This window comes from Marmota flaviventris, chromosome 10 (genome assembly GCF_047511675.1).
Source record: "Marmota flaviventris isolate mMarFla1 chromosome 10, mMarFla1.hap1, whole genome shotgun sequence".
Classification (NCBI taxonomy): Eukaryota; Metazoa; Chordata; class Mammalia; order Rodentia; family Sciuridae; genus Marmota; species Marmota flaviventris.
In genome coordinates this window covers 79201359-79221461 of record NC_092507.1, presented here as the reverse complement: position 1 = coordinate 79221461, position 20103 = coordinate 79201359, and the positions used below count along the sequence as shown (strand labels likewise).

At 33.8% G+C, this 20103-nt stretch overlaps 1 protein-coding gene across 11 annotated transcripts in view; it reads right to left on the bottom strand.

Annotated features, from left to right (window-relative positions):
• Ccdc18 (coiled-coil domain containing 18) overlaps positions 1-20103 on the bottom strand; it is a 105506-nt gene that overhangs the window by 72069 nt on the left and 13334 nt on the right. For 10 of the 11 annotated variants that reach the window (XM_071618057.1, XM_071618058.1, XM_071618055.1 and 7 more), the window contains 6 exons: positions 19541-19669; positions 18478-18574; positions 14322-14443; positions 8176-8467; positions 5440-5564; positions 4144-4301 (listed from right to left, as the gene is read on the bottom strand). In XM_071618057.1, coding sequence (XP_071474158.1) covers positions 4144-4301; positions 5440-5564; positions 8176-8467; positions 14322-14443; positions 18478-18574; positions 19541-19669 — 923 coding nt within the window. The remainder of the gene's footprint in view (positions 1-4143; positions 4302-5439; positions 5565-8175; positions 8468-14321; positions 14444-18477; positions 18575-19540; positions 19670-20103) is intronic. The other variant, XM_071618059.1, reaches the window with a different exon arrangement.

The following is a 20103-nucleotide window of genomic DNA, read 5'->3' as shown; positions in this document are numbered from 1 at the left end:
AGGGTTGGATAAGAGGCTATTTCCCATCAATCCCCCATCTCCACAATATTTTACTTTCTAAGCTATCCATGTCATTGACTCTATTCTTAGATGTTAGACTATATGACACATTATATTTATCACTACCTATAATGACCACCATTCCCTCTGCTAATCACATCATTCTCTTCCCATTCTAATTACTTAGATATATAATTTTATGTCACTTCTAATGCTAACAGCCCTTTGTATTTAAAGATAGATTATGATGTTTATTAATACCCAGGGCAACCAACCACTAAAAAAAGTAAAAGTATACAAAGAGTATAGTGTATAAATCAAGAGAGGAAATAAGACATGAGATGCTAAAATATACTTGAACCCCAAAAAAGGCAAAAAAATGAATAAAATGGAACATTAAAAAATGATAGATTAGACCCTCCAAATACCAATATTACATTAACTATAAGCAATCTAAACACCCCAATAAAATTCTACTTAAAACACAAAAACTGTCTGAATGGATATAAACGCAGGACCCAATTATATGCTTTTTTAAAAAATTTTATTTTATTTATTTTAGCCTTATTTTATTTATTTATATGTGGTGCTGAGGATGGAGCCCAGGGCCTCACACATGATAGGCGAGTGCTCGACCACTGAGCCACAACCCTAGCCCCCAATTCTATGCTTTCTATGAGAAACTCACTATCTATAAAGACACAAATTCAAAGGATGAAAAAAATGATAAAAAAACACCACTGGAGGGCCTATATTTATTTCAAACAAAGCAGCGTTCCTACAAGAAGTATTACTAAGAACTGAAAGAGACATTTAATATAATAAAAGTGTCTATTCAAGAAGAAGGTATAACAATCTCAAATAATATGTACATAATATGTTCAAAATACAAGAAGCAACAATTGACAGAATTGAAAGGATAAATAAACACACATAGAGACACATCTGAAGATTTCAATACTAGTCTCTCAGTAATTGACAGAATAAATACACAGAAAATCCTTAGGGATAAAGAAAACTTAAATACAACCTTACGATTGATAGTAAAAAAATCCCACCCAACAATCACAGAATAAACAATTTTTCAAGAGCAGTTAGAACACTAAGACAGACCACATGCCAGCCAATAAACAAAGTCTCAAAGTACTTTCTTCTTTTTTGTTTTTAAATTTATTTATTTATTCTAATTTGTTATATAGGACAACAGAATGCATTTCAATTCATAGTACACATATATAACACAATTTTTCATGTCTGGTTTTACACAAAGTAGAGTCACACCATTCGTGTCCTCATATATGTACTTAGGGTGATGATGTCCATTTCATTCCACCATCTTTCCTACGCCCCTGGCTTCCTCCCTTCTCTTCCCTCCCCTCTGCCCTATCTAAAGTTTCCTCCCATACTACCCACCAACCCCATCCCCATTATGGATCAGCATCCTCATATCAGAGAAAACATTCAGCATTTGGTTTTTTGGGATTGGCTTACTCCACTTAGCATAATATTCTCAACTCCATTCATTTACCTGCAAATGCCATGATTTTATTCTTTTTTAATGCTGAGTAATAGTCCATTGCATATTCAAAGTACTTTCAAAAAATAAAATCAAGGCTGAGGGGGTAGCTCAGTGGTAAAGCATGTGCTTAGCATACATGAAGCCTTGGGAGGGGGAGTGAGAGGAGGAGGATGAGGAGGAGGAGGACAGCCTTTATAAGTAATGTGAGAAGGAATAAAAAGAATTCTGATGGAAATGTTATGTCTTGACTGTGGTGATAGTACCAAGAGTATAAACATGTTAAAAAAAAAACAACACTTGTAGCAAAACTTACCAAAATTTTATATTTAAAATGAGCACATCTTATTGGATTTTATTAAATTTTATTTCAATAATATATTTGGTTTTTTGGTACCGAGGATTGAATTCAGGGGCACTCGACCACTGAACCACAGGCTATTTTGTATTTTATTTAGATGCTTAGCACCTCCCATTTGCTGAGGTTGGCTTTTAACTCATGATCAGCCTCAGCTCCCAAGCCACTGGGATTACAGGCGTGCACCACCACGCCCAGCTCATTAATATATATTTTAAAAATATAATGCGAAGTTGAGCATATTTCCTATGTTTATTGGCCATTTTGCATTTTCTCTTCCATGAATTGCCAATTCATATCTTTTGTCAATTTTTCTACTGAGTTGTCTGTATATCTCTTATTATTTTGAAAAGTTCCTCATAACTCAATATACTTTATTTGTATGTGTTAAAAACATTTCTCATCAGTTTATAGCTTATCTTCTTGATTTATATGTCTTTTCTTTACGGAAATTATAAGTTTAATGGTGTTAAATTTATTAAATTTTCCATTTTGGTACACTAATTTTGTATCCTTTTAAAAGAATGTCTTCTGAGGACATTGTTACCTTTTATTTAAAACTTTTAAAGTGTTCATTTTTCCATTTAGATCTTTAGTATACCTGGAATTGAGATTTTAATATGGTAACAATCAGAGGTCTTATGTTATTTTTTCCACATGAATAATCAATAATTCTATCATCCCTTACTGATTAGTTACCTTCCTCCATTCATTTCTAATGATACCCTGTCATTTGTCATATTCTTTTGTTTGTGGTCTGTTACTGTGCCCTTTTTTCTCTTCTATTAGTTGATTGAATACCTGTTAATACTAGAGTATTTTAATCACTATGTTACAAAAATTATATTGCCTTTTATGCTGATTTTCCCAATCTTATTCCAATTTCTTTAGAACTATTTTAACTTAGGTCAGGCTTGAGTTTATATATATTAAAATAGATTGAAATGGACCTATTTACAATATTGAGGTTTCTCATGTATAAACCTCCTATTTCTGCTTGTTCAGGTTTTTTATTTCTTTCAATTAAATATTTGATTATTCTCCCAAAGTCTTAAGTCTTTTTTATATTAATTTCTTCATACTGTGCAAGTTATGTAACATTTAATTGATTTACTTTAATGTGGGAGAATTAGAACAAAAGAATGCAAATCAGGTTTTTTTGCACTAATCATAAAAATATATATATACATATATACATATATATACATATATATATATAATGCAAAGTCCAAAAATTCTGAAATAATTTGCTCTCTTACCAGAACATAATTACTCATAACAAATTATCAAGTGTGTTTAACAGAAACCAAACAGCTGTTAATTTGTTTCTTTTGTTTGTTTTCTGTGGAACTGGGAGTTGAACTTAGTGTCTCATACATACTAGGCAAGCACTCTATTGATGAACTACATCCCAAGGCTTTATACGCTTTAAATTTTGAGACAGGGTCTTACTAAGTTGCTGAGGCTGGCCTCAAAGTTGTAATCCTCCTACCTCAGGCTTCTGAGTAGCTGGATATAGGCATCTGCTACCACACCCACCTTAATGATAGTATTTTAAAGAAATAGATCAGCTATACACAATGGCACACATCTGTCATTCCAGCTACTTAGGAGTCAGGAGAATCACCAGTTTGAGGCCAGCCTCAACAACCTAGCAAGACACTGCCTCAGAATTAAAACTAAAAAGGGCTGGAGACATGGCTCACTGGTAGAATAACCCTGGAATTAATCCCCAGTACTGCAGTATTTCAGTCAATAGAATAAAATAAAATAGTGTTGCCAAGAACTCTGATTACCATTTATTAAATAATTCAACATTATATACACAATGGAATATTACTCAGCAATAAAAGAAAATGAAATCATGGCATTTTCAGGTAAATAGATAGAGCTAGAGAAGATAATGTGAAGTGAAGTTGGCCAATCCCTAAAATAAACAAATGCCGAATGTTTCCTCTGATATAAGGAGGCTGATTCATAGTGGGATCTAGTGCTCCCTAGGGGGAGCATGGAATAAACAAACTCTAAATAGGGCAGAGGGGTGAGAGGGGAAGGGAGGGGGCATGGGGGTAGAAATAATAGTGGAATGTGATGGACATTACTATCCAAAGCACACACATGAAGACACGAATTGGTGTGAATATACTTTGTATACAACCACAGATATGAAAAATTGTGTTCTATATGTGTAATAAGAATCATAATGCATTCCACTGTCATATATAAATTTTAAAAATTAAAAAATAATAATTCAATAATATATACTCACCAGCTTGATTACCACCTAGTTTTACAGGTTCTGTTTCTAAAGTAGTCAACTTGCCACTTTCTTGGCTATTCTTACAAATAATGTTCTGAGATAACTGGTTTGCAGTCAGATTTGCATGAAGCTTTTGAATCTCCGCCTCTTTTATTGCAAGCTTAATCCTGGCACAAAACAAAAGAATCCAATATGACAGTAATTCTGTAAAAAATATCTCATACTACTTTTCACCTTTCAAACTGGCAAAATTTTAAAATTCTGATATTAGTTAACTCTTAGGCAGGATATAGAAACTTTTATATATAAACAGTAGGATTATAAATTAGTTTAGCTACTTTCTAACTTGATTGAAACTAGTAAAATATAGATGACCTACAACCTAGAAATATGAGTTTTAGGAATATATTATAGAGAAGCTCTCATATATATGTGTAGGGAGCCATGTATAAGGATTTTCTTAGTAACTATATAATAGAAAAAGACTAGAAATAAGGTAATTATCAATAAAAGAATAGATAAATTGACACCATTCTAGAAAAAAAATCCTAATTATTAAGATCAAACTAACCACCCAAATCTATTCATGGATCAACCACTCTACCTATCCTGACATGGATGAATTTTTTAAAATGGGCATGGTGGCACATGCTTTTATCCCACCAACTAAGGAGGCTGAGGCAGGAGGATTCCAAGTTCAAGGCCCTAAGCTACTTAGTGAGTCCCTGTCTCAAAATAAAAAAACAAAAATGACTGGGGATATAAAGCACTCTTGGGTTCAATCCCCAGTACCAAATAAACATTTTAAAATGATGTTGAGTAGAAAAGCAAAACTGCAACTATAGAGTTCACTTTTATTTGTGTATAAGAGAAAAAAAAATGTACACAATATGGACAGAAAAATACACATCAAATTCATAATAATGGATAAGCAGGGGAAGAATTAGATAAGCAATAAGGATCAAAGGGTATTATCCATCCTGTAATGTTTTATTTTTTATTTAGAGAAACAGATTTGAAACAAATATCACAAAATATTAAGAAGGATCAAATCTTAGTTGTGGAATCAGTATTTGTTATTATACTCTCTGAACTTTTCCGTCTGTATTTTTTTTTAATTATTTTATTTTATATGGTGCTGAGGATCAAACCCAGGGCCTCACATGTGCTAGGCAAGTGCTCTATTGCTGAGCCACAATCCCAACCCTCTTTCTGTATTTTTTTAATTTTCTCAACTAAACACCTTCATTTAATTTCCAACAAAACCATTCTATTTGTTGTAAATTCAAAATATGAAAAACATACCTCAATTCTGAAATCACCAATTTATTTGCCTCACAGCAGCCAATGCAATTGTCTTCTTTGTTTGACAAACTACTCATCTGGTGCTTAGAAATGGATGATTTAAAACCAAGTATTTCTCTTTTTAACTACAAGTTTAAAAAACAAATGTTTGTAAATTATAATACACATATGGATGCCATTGTTTTCTTATTCAGAACTCTTTAAGTTTGAAAAATTGTCTGAATTTAATAGAAGCAACCTAATGTCCATCAATAGGAAAATGTACAAGCACATTAGGAAACATTGGTTAATGGAAAACCTATAATTAATTCAGATAATTGGAAAAGTATAATAGTTAGATAAACTTGAGTTACATAAATTAATATGGTTACATTTTACAATACCAAGTAAAACAACAAATTCCATTGATACACAAAGTATTTTAAAAAATATACTAAGAAGGGCTGGGGTTGTGGCTCAACAGTAGAGCATTCACCTAGCATGTACAAGGCCCTGGGTTTGATCCTCAGCACCACATAAAAATAAATACATAAATAAAATAAAGGTATTGTGTCCAACTACAAGTAAATAAATACTTAAATATATATGTGTGTGTGTGTATGTGTGTGTATAGGTAGATGGATATATAGAGAGAAATGTATGTGCATGGTGGTGCACGCCTGTAATCCCAGCAGCTCTGGTGGCTGAGGCAGGAGGATCACAAGTTCAAGGCGAGACTCAGGAATTTAGCAAGGCCCTAAGCAACTTAGTGAGACCCTGTCTCAAAACAAAAACTAAAAAGAACTGGGAATGTAACTTGGGACCCTGGGTTCAATCCCAAGTACCAAAAAAAAAAAAAAAAAAAAAGAGAGAGAGAAGAACATATGTATTTATATAGAAATTTATATGTGGCAACATTTAAATTATGGATGAAAAGGATACAAAAGAATTTCAGAATAGTTGCTACTTTTGCATTTAGAGGAAGAATAGAGCTCACAAAGTACATATAAAGGTTTTACCTATAAAATTTATTCTAAAACCATTTGAAGTTGATAGAGCAATGTGTCCCATATTTTGCAAATGCTAAGCTACATTACAAATACTAAGCTAATTACACACTCTAGAAGTAAAAAAGTTCACTTTTTCAAACTATATCATCCTTAGCACTTCATGAAACATAGCATCAAGTATATATTATCATATCAATTTCATAGTCATATATCAAATAATTCTTAACTCTAAGCACATATGAAAATTTTAATTTAAAATGAAAGTTATCTGTATATGATTACTTTCTAATTTCAAAAGCAAACATTAGATTAAAAATCCTAGCGCTGGGGTTGTGGCTCAGAGGTAGAGCGCTCGCCTACCATGCATGAGCCACTGGGTTCGATCCTCAGCACTATATAAAAATAAAATAAAGATATTGTGTCCACCTACAACTAAAGAAAAAATGTTTTTAAAAATCCTAGCAAATAATTAATATCTAATACAGGGCCTCTCAAATACTCAGCAAGCACTCTACCACTGAGTTACACCCCCAAACCAGTTCTATGTCATTCTCATAACTACATTTAAAGTTGCTCAACATTAGCCACTGAGGAAATGAAAATATAAACCACAGTGTGATACCACTTCATACCCACTAAGCAAAATGACAATGACAAGTGTTGACAGGCATGTAGAAAAACAGGAACTCTCATATACTGCTGGTGAAAATGTAAAACAGTCTAGCCATTTTGGAAAACAATTTGGCATAAATTTACCACATGACCCAGCAATTTTATTCTTGGGTATCTACCCAAGAGCAATAAAAACATGACCACACAAAGACTTCTATGAAAATGTTCACAGCAGCTTTATTCATAATAGCCTAAAAGTAGAAATAATCCAAATGTCCATTAATTGGTAAACAGATGAAATGAAATACTATTCAGAAATAAATAAGAAATGAAAAACTGATATGTACAACATGAATGAACCTTAAAAATATAAAATAATAGGAAAAATATGTGCAAAAGACCACATATTTTTACGTTTTCATTCTTCAAAACAGCCAGAAAGGAAAAATATATAGAAACAGAAATTATTAGTAGTTTCCCAAGGGTATGTGGTAGAGGTAGAGCACTAATTCTAAAAGGACACAAGGGATCTTTGGGGGATGGCAGAAACTTGAAACTGAATTGTGGTGATTATTATAAGATTTTTAGCAAACTTATTAAAAGTCTTAAAACAATTACCACAATGCAGGAAATTTGCCTAGTACTGCAAATAGAAAACTATTTGTAATTTAGTAAATTTACTAAAAGTTACTAACATTTCAAATGGTTGAATTTTACAGAATAAGTGATATTTCAATAAAGCTATATTTTAAAAAATGTGCCATTCTTATATATGGCATCATATATAAAAGAAATTATATAGGGCTGGGGTTGTGGCTCAGTGGTAGAGTGCTCATGTAGCACACGTGAGGCACTGGGTTTAATACTCAGCACCACATAAAAATAAAATAAAGATATTTTGTTCATCTATTTAAAAAAAGAAAGAAAGAAAGGGTACAGAAGAAGAAAGGTAAATGTGAGGCAAAAATAGGAATTAAATAGAAGAGAAATTGGTGCCAAAGTACAGACAAGTAAGAACAAAACTAAAAGCTAATAAAGCAACTCCAAAATGATGTTCTCTCATAAAACACTTGAGTAAAATTTTTCTTTTCCATGATACAACAAGTACAGTACATTTCTTTTCACACATACTTACTGGCAAATGGGATATCATTTTTCCCAAGCTTCTCAGTTCTACCCTTGAACTTTCAATTTCCTGCTCACATAAATCTAGTCTCTCATTCTGTGCTGCAACACGAACCTTTAATTCTCGGTTTTCATTCATCAGAGAAAATTTTTCTCTCAGTATTTCTTCTTTGTCTTCTAACTCACTTTCTAGCTTCAGAACACTTTGTCTAGATTCAGTTAATTGTGCCATGACTTCTGAATTCTTCACTGCCATGATTCTTAATTTTTCTTTTCCATTGTTATTTTCTTCTTTTAACTGCCTATAAAAAAATAAATGAAAATAAAATGTGCATTCATTTTCAATAATCTTATTTACATATTCTAAGTACAGAAATATTGAAGTGCCAGACATGGTGGGGCACACTTGTAACCCCAGTTACTCAGGAGGCTAAGGCAGAAGGATCATAAATTTGAGGATAGCCTTGGCAACTTAAAAAGATCCCTATCTCAAAATAAAAAATAAAAAGGGCTGGGATGCAGCTTAGTGGTAGAATGCCCCTGGGGATCAATGCCCAAGAATTGAAAACAAAAAACAAAAGCATTGATGCAAAAACCCTATCAAACTGCTGGGCATGGTGGCACATGCCTAAAATCCTAGTGGCTCAGGAGGCTGAGACAGGAGAATCCCAAATTCAAAGCTAGCCTCAGCAAAAGCAAGGTGCTAAGTAACTCAGTGAGACCTTGTCTCTAAATAAAATACAAAATAAGGCCAGGATAAGGCTCAGTGGGAAAGTGCCCCTGAGTTCAATCCCTGGTACCCCACCCCCCCTCCAAAAAAAACCCTAGCAAACTGAATACATCAGTACATTAAAAGATTATTCACCACAATCAATTGGAATTCATCCCAGCAATGAAAGGATGGTTCAACATAGGCAAATATACCATACTAATAGAATGAGGGGCAAAAATAACATAGTTATCTCAACAGATATGATAAAAATCAACATCCCTTCATGATAAAACTGCTTAGCAAACAGGTGTAGAAGGAACATACCTCAATACAATAAAGGCCATATACAATAAGCCAAGAATTAACATTATACTGAATGAAGGAAAGCTAAAGCCTTTCTCTTTAAGATTTGGACAAAGAAAAGGATTTCCACTTTTATCACTTTTATTCAACATGGTATTAGAACTCCTAGCCAGAGCAATCAGGCAAGAGAAAGAAATAAACAATAACCAAATTTGAAAAAGGAAGTCAAAATGTAACTCTTTATAGATGAATGAGTTTATTATATATAGAAAGCCCCAAAGGTTTCACCAGAAAACTATTAGAACTAATTACTGAAGTTAGCATGGTTGCAGAATATAAAAATCAACACAAGAATCAGTAGCACTATTATTCCTCTGGTGTTTTGTTTTGTTTTTTGAGTGCTAAGGCTCAAACCCAGGGCCTCATGCCCAGGTAAGCACCCTGAACTACTCCTCAGCCCTCAAGTAGCATAGTTATAATGATAACAGTGAATAATCTGAAATCTAAATCAAGAAAGCAATCCCATTTATAATAACTACCAAAAGATACCTAAGAATAAATTTAACTGAATTAGTGTAAGATCTCTACAATGAAAATTATTATAAAATACTGATGAAAGATATTTAAGAGAACACACACACACACAAAATGGAAGTTATTCATGGACTAGAAGAATCAATATTGTTAAAATGGTTACATTACGGGCTGGGGATGTGGCTCAAGTGGTAGCGAGCTCGCCTGGCATTCGTGGGGCACTGGGTTTGATCCTCAGCACCACATACAAATAAAGATGTTGTGACCACCAAAAACTAAAAAAACAAATATTAATAAAAAAATTCTCTCTCTCAAAAAAAAAAAATCACATTACCCAAAGCAATCTACAGATTCAATGTAATCCCAATTAAACTACCAGTGACATTCTTCATAACAATAGAGAAAACAATGTTAAAATTTATATGGAACCAGAAAAAGCTCAATAACCAAATTTCTTGCTATTCTGAATAGCCCAAGCAATCTTGTGCAAAAAGAACAAAACAAGAGGCATTATACTATCTGATTTCAAAATACACTACAAAATTATAGTAATCAAAAGTGTGATGTTGGCATAACAACAGCTACATAGACCAATGGAACAGAATAGAAAGCCTAAAAGTAAATCCACATATCTACAGTCAACGAATTTTGTGGGGAGGGTATCGGGAATTGAACCTAGGGGCTGTCAAACACTGAGCCACATCTCGAGGCCAATTTTGTATTTTATTTAGAGACATGGTCTCACTTAGCACCTTGCTTTCACTGAGGCTGGCTCTGAACTCGTGATCCTCCTGCCTCAGCTTCCCAAGCTGCTGGGATTACATGCATGCACCACCTCGACCTGCTACAGTCAACTAATTTTTAACAAAGCCACCAAGGATATGTACTGGAGAAGAAGCAGTTAAATAAACAGTGCTGGAAAACACTGGTGTCCATATGCTGAACTATGAAACTCGAACCTTATCTTTCACCAGTACACCCAAGACAATGAAACTACTAGAAAGAAACACAGGGGAAACACTTCAGGTCACTGAAATGAACAAGGATTAAAAAAAAAAAAAAAAACCTCAAAGCATAGGCAACAATCCGGGATCAGTGGCACACACACGCCTGTAATCCCAACAGCTTGGGAGGCTAATGCAGGAGGATTGTGAGTTCAAAGCCAGCCTCAGCAAAAGCAAAGCACTAAGCAACTCAGTAAGACCCTGTCTCTAAATAAAATACAAAATAGGGCTGGAAATATGGCTCAAGTGTCCGAGTTCCCTTGAGTTCAATCCCTGGTAACCACCCCCTTCAAAAGAAACATAGGCAACAAAAGCAAAAATGGACAAATAGGATTATATCAAACTAAAAAGCTTCTGCAGAGCAAAGGAAACCATCAATAGTGAAGAGACCACCAAAAAAATGGAGGTAAAATCTGCAAACTATACATCTGAAAAGGGGTTAATATATAGAATATATAAGGAACTTCGAAACCTCAATAGCAAAAAAAAAAAAAAAAAAAAATTCTCATTTTTGAAAAAATGGGCAATAGGCCAAAACAGATATTTCTAAAAACAAGACATACAAGTGGCCAACAAATACATGAAAAGGTGTACACCATCATAAAAAGCACCCAAAATGCAAATCAAAACCATAATGATATATCATCTCACCCATTAACAATGACTGCTTTAAAAAAAACTAAAGATAACAAGTGCTAATGGTGACATAGAGAAAAAGGAATTCTTACATTCTGTTGTGGGAATGCAAATTAGTACAGCCATTATGGAAAACAATATGAAAGTTCCTCAAAAAATTAAAACAGGGGGCTGGGGATGTGGCTCAAGTGGTAGCACGCTTGTCTGGCATGCGCGAGGCACTGGATTCGATCCTCAGCACCACATAAAAAAAATAAAGATATTGTGTCCACCTAAAACTAAAAAATTAAAACAGAACTACCATATGACCCATCAGTTCCACCACTGGGTATATATCCAAATGAAATAAGTATGTCAAAGACACATCTGCTTATTATAGCACTATTCATAGTAATCAAGAAATAGAAACAACTGAAATATCCATCAACTACTGAATGCATAAAGAAAATGTATATATACAAAAGAATATATTATTCAGCCATAAAAAGAATAAAATCCGGTCTGGGGTTGTGGCTCAGAGGTAGAGCGCTTACCTAGCATGCGTGAGGTACTGGGTTCGATCCTCAGCACCACATAAAAATAAAATAAACATATTGTGTCCACCTACAACTAAAAAATAAAAAATTTAAAAAAAAAAGAAATCCTAGGGCTGGAGTTTTACCTCAGCAGCAGAGTGCTTGCTTAGCACATGTGAGGCACTGGGTTCAATCCTCAGCACCATGTAAAAATAAATAAAATAAAGGTTTCATGTCCATCTACAGCTAAAAAAAACATTTTAAAAAAATGAAATCCTGTCATTTGCAATAACATGGATAGACATATAGATCATTATGTTAAGTGAAGTAAGTCAGACATGAAAAACAAATAACACATGATCTCACCGACATGTGGAATATAAAGTTCATCTCATGGAAACTAGAGTATAATTGGTGGTTACCAGAGGCTGGGGAGAGTAGGGAAGGGGAAGAACAGAGCTGATCAATGGGTACTAATTTGTAGTTAGAATGGAATAAGAAGTTCAAGTATGCTATTGTGCAAGAGTGTAAGTACAGATAATAATTGTGCACTGCATATTTCAAAAGCTAGAAGAAAGCATTTTGAAATGTTTTCACCATAAGGAAGAGATGAATGTAGTGCTGGGCACAATGGTGCACATCTGTAATCCCAGTGACTCAGGAAACTGAGGCAGGAGGATTACAAGGTCAGCCTGGGCAATTCAGCAAGACCTTGTCTCAAAACATAAAAAGGGTTGGGAATGTAACTCAGAGGCAGAGTGCTCCTGGGTTAATTCCCCAGTCCAAAAAAAAAAAAAAAGAGATGTTAGAGAATTAAGTATATTCTGATTATACACTTTGAAGGGTCAATCTCTGAGTGTAAAGTTTTAGAACCATCTTAAGCAATTTATTTCATTTATATTTTTCTTTTTTTAAAAAAATAGTACTAAGGATTGAATGCAGGGCTTGAGCATGCTACAGTATTTTCCTCTTTATGCAAGTAATATGATTTTAAAAAATGTTTTGAAGGGGTTCAGGAGATAGCTCGGTGGTAAACTGATTGGCTAGCATGAGGCCCTGAACTAGATATCCAGTATTAGAAGAAAAGTCTTAAGAATTCTTTATCATAAAGTATAAAATAAAAATTTAAGTGATAAAGCACTGTATCATAGTACAATTAATAGTATTTTTTTCCTAAATATATCTTGCAATTGATAGCATCAGATGATAGTAAATATTCTGGTTATATAAAAGTAACCATTACAAAAACTATCGTTACCTCTTCTACTACGCAAAAATACTACATGTATTACTTAAGGAAAATGTTAAAATTAGACAAAGCAATTATTTTAATTGCTACCACTACCTTAAATTAACAGTCTGAAGTTATAAGGGCTGATTAATATTAACCTCTGAACTGATGATGGAAATTAGTTCTGAGAGGCTGACATAATATCATAGAGAATGTACAGGAGTCAGAAAACCTTGGTTCTCATATTTGATCTTTCTGACCTTAGTCACTCTCTGGGCTTCCGTTTCTTCACTTATAAAACAAGAGGACTACTGGGCATGGTGGCATAAGCCTATAATCCTAGTTACTTGTGAGGCTGAGGCAGGAATAATGGAAGTTTGAGGCTGGCCTGGGTAACTTAGTGAAACCTTATCACAAAATAAAAAATAAAGGGTTGGGGATGTTGCTCATGGATTCAATCTGCAATACCAAAATTAAAAACAAAAACCCAACAATAGGGGCTGTGGTTGTAGCTCAGTGGTAGAGTACTTGCCTCACATGTGTGAATCACTGGGTTCGAGTCTCAGCACCGCAAATAAATAAGTGAATAAAATAAAGGTCCATCAATAACTAAAAAATAATTTAAAAAAAGAAAACTAAAAACAATAGGGCTGGAGTTGTGGCTCAGTGCCAAAGCGCTTGCCTCACACATGTGAGGCACTGGGTTCAATCCTCAGCACCACATAAAAATAAATAAACACACACACACAAAAAAAGAAAAATAAATAAAAAATTTTAAAAATGAACAAAATAAAGATATCGTGTCCATGTATAACTAAAATAATATTTTTAAAAAACCCCAACAACTACAAGGTGATAACAATAACAAGAAGGTGGACAAGGTTATTCTTCATGATTTCCAAAGTTCTTTTTTTTTTTAAACACTTTTACTAGTTATTAGTTAATGTGATCTTACTATAAATCATTATGTCTGTTAATTTTTTCTACTATATATGCAAAGCAAATATGTTAATCAACATCATGGAACATTTACAACTATGTTACCATTAACACGTTTTATTGCATTTAAAATTATAACTTTATACCTAGAAAAGTGTTTCAGGCACAAAGCTTATCATTCTACATATCTAAGTTCATAATTATAATATATAAAATCTTATTTTTAAATGTTTTAATTTTTTCCATCTCCACATAAAAATTCTTTTTTCTGCAATACTGTACCTTAATTTTTCCTTCAGAATTTCAAGTTCACTTTTATATAGACCACACTTTTCTTGTAGCCTTTTATTTTCTTTTTCACAGTTAACTAGATTTTTTTCTAATATTTCTTCTTCAGTTTGAACCTAAAACAATAAATTATTGTTAAGTACATAACATAACATAATAAGTTTAGGTGTTTCAAATCAAAAATGTAGGTAGTATTTCACAAGCAGGAAAGTAGACTAAGTGATTTCATGTTTTAAGTGCCCAGACTTATAGTGAAAAGAAGCAAAGTGAAGTTCCTGGGAGTAATGAAAGACAAGAAGGAGGATATTACTACCTGTCCAGAACTACTTACAGATGGGCAATTGCACTGTCACTTAAAAGCATAAATGTTCTGGCCTCATTTGTACAAAGCAAGCAACTCAAGTAGGAATGCTGCTCCCAAATTACTAAAGGCTAATTTCAGTGCAAATATTTCAGAAGTACTTTTTGAAAGGTTAGTCACAAAATACTCCCACTGAAATAACAGTCTGAAATGTAAAACATAAAATTCAAGCACCCAGGTTGGAGCAAGAGCAGTGAAGGACTGGAATACCTGCCCTACTTCCTTTGTTACCCTTGGTTATATTCACCCAAGTATAGGGGTTTTACTCAGCAGAGTTAAAAATTGATAATCTTAAGGAAAGCATAAAAAGATGGGGCTGGGTTGTCGCTCAGGGGTAGAGCATCTTGCCTCACATATGTGAGACCCTGGGTTCAATCCCCAGCACCACATAAAAATAAATGAGCAAATAAAATAAAGATTTTAAAAAAATAAAGTATAAAAAGAAGTTTTCCTCTCTCTCCCTGAGAATATTCGTTAAGATATTCCCCTACAGATGTTATTAAGAATCCATCTAAGATATTCCATTCCCACAAGGACCTTCTCCAAGGCTTTCATAAGAGTGATCTAATTAATTCATACTTAAGGTTTCAGTATCTAATGAGATCTTAATATTTTATACTGCTAAATAGTATTTACAGTTTTATTACAAACGAATGACAAATGAAATCTCCCTCCATATTAGTACCTGATACGGTCAATAACTTCCCCTTTAAACTTTTTTATTCTTTAGCTGCCATGGCAGTATTTTAATAGACCTTTTTTCTTTACTTCCTTTTATTAATAACTCATTTTTTACTGTGCTTTTTTCCTTTTTCTCTTTGAAACTTTATTTTTCCCTTGCTAAAACTGTGTTAAGCACTCACCCCAAGTCTCCTCAGGCTATACAAATCATTTTAAGCAACACCTTAACTTATGAGCCCAAAGGCATTTAATTCAATATTTTTAAATTTTCCTCCTTCCTTCCACCCAAAACTTTTTTTTCCTGTATTTTTATCACTTTTTTCCTCTAAGGAACAAAAATATCTTTATTTCATTAAAAATGGACTATATCATCTTTCATGTCCTTCAGACTCTTGTGCTGTTTTTCATTTCCCTGTGCTTCCAGAATTCTCAATTTCCCTCTACCACACACTCCAATGACCCTTGCCTATGAAACCTACTAAGGGGCTGGGGATGTGGCTCAAGCGGTAGCGCGCTCGCCTGGCATGCGTGTGGCCCAGGTTCGATCCTCAGCACCACATACAAACAAAGATGTTGTGTCCACCGAAAACTAAAAAATAAATATTAAAAAAAAAAAAAAACCTACTAAGGTGTTCAGGGTATCCCTATTTCTAAAAACTCTTAATCAGCTTCTTTCCATCTTTCTCCCCTCACCACCATTTATTGACTCTTTACCTTGTATAATGATATATCTTTAAAACTACCTCTACTGCCTCCCTTCCCATTTTCCCGCTTCTAAGATTGTGCCTTCTATATAGTCCTATCATTCTTCATCCTTCTTGACAAATTTGCAACATCTGGCACTGAAGATGATCATTAAAAACGCTCTATTGCATTGGATTTTCTTATTAGACTTTGATGATTTTTCTTTTTTTAATCACCTCTTCTCAATATATTTCAAAAGCTCTTCCACCTATTTTTTATCCTCTTATCATATACAAAATTCTTCTGTCAATGTCCAAGCCGTCTACCACTTAAATACTATCAATTCTTTCTTGTAATATTTACTATTTATTTTTTTAGTTATAGTTGGACACAATACCTTTATTTTATTTGCTTTTATGTGGTGCTGAGGATCGAACCCAGGGCCTTGCACGAGCTAGGCGAGTGCTCTACCGCTGAGCCACAACCCCAGCCCAAATACTGGCAATTCTTCTTTTTTTTTTTTTAATCTTTATTGTTTAGTTGGAGTTGGACACAATACCTTTATTTTATTTATTTATTTATATGTGGTGCTGAGGATCGAACTCAGCGCCTCACATGTGCTAGGCAACCACCCTACTGCTGGGCCACAATCCCAGCCCCTAAATACTGTCGATTCTTAAAATGCAGTTCTAGTCCAGATTTCAATGTCTAAGACAAGACTGGGAGACACAAATATCTACTTCTAGATATTCTATAGACATTCCAAAATAGAATTCATCTTTTCCCCAAAATTATGTATTTTTATTCATGATGCACTCAAACTAGCAACCTAACAATAGTATACTTTTCTCTCTTTCTGTCTGCTCCTAATATATTCAAGTGGTTACTAGACGCCACTGATTAACAGCTCTCATATCTCTCTATACATATCCATCATCTTCAGTAACTCTTGCCTGGTCTCTCAGAGTGTCCTTGACTTGCATCCTTCTCTCCAATACAATTCACAGTGATATCAGAATGAGCACCCTGAAACATGTGTTTGATCATTTCCTCGGCTTAAAACTATTTAATGATATGCCATCATCTTTGAAATACTCTAGCAGCTCACGTATCTCCTCCATGAAGCCTCTTCTGAACCCACCACTTTGTTAAATCTCCCTTTATGTCACCAACCATACCAAATAATTTATTATACTTTCTAAAATACTAAACTTATTTGTCTATATACCTGCAAATCTTACTAGACTGTGACCCCTAGGGAGGCATTATGTGTTACGTATAACTGAACCTCTCAGAGACTAGTATAGAACCTGGCATGTAAAAGGAACTCGGTAATTATTTAATAAGTGAACATTCTATGGTTATCTGTACTCTGAATCTTCTTACTCTACCTTTCTTAAAGATTTTTTTCTCTGCTCTCTTTAACAGAATCATTGAGTTCTCTTTAATTATTATCCCAAGATGGAAGTATCCCATATTGGTATCTCTTTACTAGACCTGTTCTGAGCTCAATATCTGAATATCCAACTCATGACCTTTCTCCATACAGGATTTATTAGTCTTTTTTTTTTTTTTTGTAACAGGGGCACTTGAACTTGAACTCAGGAGCACTTGAACAATGAGCCACATCCCCAGCCTTATTTTGTATTTTATTTAGAGACAGGATCTCACTGAGTTGCTAAGAGCTTCACTTTTGCTGAGGTTGGCTTTGAACTCACAATCCTCCTTCCTCAGCTTCCTGAAGCACTGTGATTACAGGTAGTGCGCCACCATGCCTGGCTATCATGAAGTCTTATTTAATAAGATATTAAATAAATGTAAAGAAGTCATTATATTCCTATATGGGATCAGTTTAAGCAACCATGCATCAGGGGAAGTGGGCTCCTCTTGGGCTGGTAGGTCAAGGAGACCAGTTGAAGGCTACATAATCTACTTGGCCTTCATTTTCAGGAGGTGAGGAGAATGAATCTCCTGCTTCTACCTCTCTAGCTCCAACCTCAACTCATACCATACTTCTCTATATTGTGTCCCTACTCTAATCTTCTTGGATTAAAAAAAAAAAAAACTTTATTCTGACAATAAATGTATTTAATAGTATCCTTAATTAATATTTTTTAAAAATCTTTCTTTTATTGGACACAGTCATATATGCCTGAAAACAGTTACTTGGGAGGCTGAGGTAGGAAGATCACAGGTTCAAGATAGCCCAGCAACACCCCCATTTAAAAAAACAAAAAAAAGAAATTATATGAAAAATATATAAATAAATTTTGAAAATTCTTTATTTAAATGATTTTACTATGAATAAAATCATAAAAAGTATTCTTCTTTAACCATAAATAAACATACTCTGCTTGTAACTATCTTCATTTTCAGAATATGAGCATAGTACAAAACATTGAATTTGTACAACTGCCTTTTTACCTTTTCCAATTTTTCAGCCACTTTTTCCTTGTATTGTTGGAAAGCTTTACTCAGCTCCTCGGCATTATATAGTGCTTCATTTCTTTGTCGTTCAGCTCTAAAATTTAAAAAGAGATAATGAATACAAGTGAAGAATGCTCTATATTTGAATAGTTAGGTTCCAAAGTAATTTTTTTTAATATCTTTTCCCTTAGTTGTTGATAGATCTTTATTTATTTATACATGGTGCTGAGAATCGAACCCAGTGCTTCACACATGCAAGGCAAGTGCGCTACCGCTGAGCCACCATCCCAGCCCCAAAGTAATTTTTATTTAATTACAAGTAATAATTAGAAGTTTCTTTAATAGTAAAACAGATTATTAGGCTTAACCTGTAAAATGAAGAATGAAGACTATATTATGATCATTTTCATACCCTACCAACATAAAAAATAAAGTATAACACAAAACAAACTCTAAAATATACATAAATTCCTGTATATTGGCAATATTTCCTCTTAAGCTGGAAAAGACAGATTAGAGAAGTAGTCTGTTAGATGGTAAATTTTCAATGGTTAGGTATTACAGAACTATTACACTGTTAAAATATTAAAAGTACCAAATAAATTCTGTGACTTGTTCAAATAAATTTCTAAAAGGTATTTTAATAAACAGTAACCTCCACTGTTATAAGATATAAAACTCTAAACAAAAACAACAAAAATAAAATCCAACTATCACCAAGCACTGCTTAAGCCTCACCTTGCTATTTCATCTCTAAGTTAACCATCACCTTTCCTCATATTTCTCAAATTTAACTGAGAATACTGAGATGGAACTTGATCAATATAACCCCCATACCTAAAACATTTTTTTATATTTAAACCTACTCACATCACATTCTTTTGCACGACCTTCCTCTCATCCAAGATGAATTACTCAATCTATACTAGTACTGGATCTTTACTCTTCCCACAAAGGAACTTCCCACTACTCTCTGATTTTCAGTCCTTTCTCTATTGGCTTTTTTTCCCCCATATATAAACAAATTCATGTGAAAGTACCTCGCTTTCTGAACACTTACCTTTTTCCTTGTTTACTTTGTTCAAGTAAGTCTACCTTCAACTTTATACATTCCTCTTTGGACTCTTGCAAACTGTGTTCCTTTTCAATCACCATTTTCTGGCTCTGCTCTAATTTATCTTCTGCCTCTCTACAAAATAAATTTAATTTAATTTTTTTTTGTGTGTGTGTGTGTGTGTGGTGCGGGCATCAAACCCAGGGTCTCATGCATGTTTGACAGGCACTCTACTGATAAGCTGTATCCCCAGTACCATTAAAAAGACTTAAAGTAATTAAAACAGATATGTAAGAATAATGCAACATTAGGAGTTCTATTATTTAAGTCAGAGAGTTAAGAGAAACAAATATGTGAGATAAAGAAAAAGGCATATTCATAACTTGTTAACTAAGAGTTTTATAAGGAACAAAAGAAGGCTTCCATCAAATGAGAAATATATCTGAAGTAAAAGTTCACATTTCGTGGTCATATACTAGAAACCATTAGTACATAGCTCAGAAATAAGGATGACCAAGGGGTGGGGGTGGGGAGGGAGGGGGGCAGTGCTAGAAAGTGATATCGGCCAA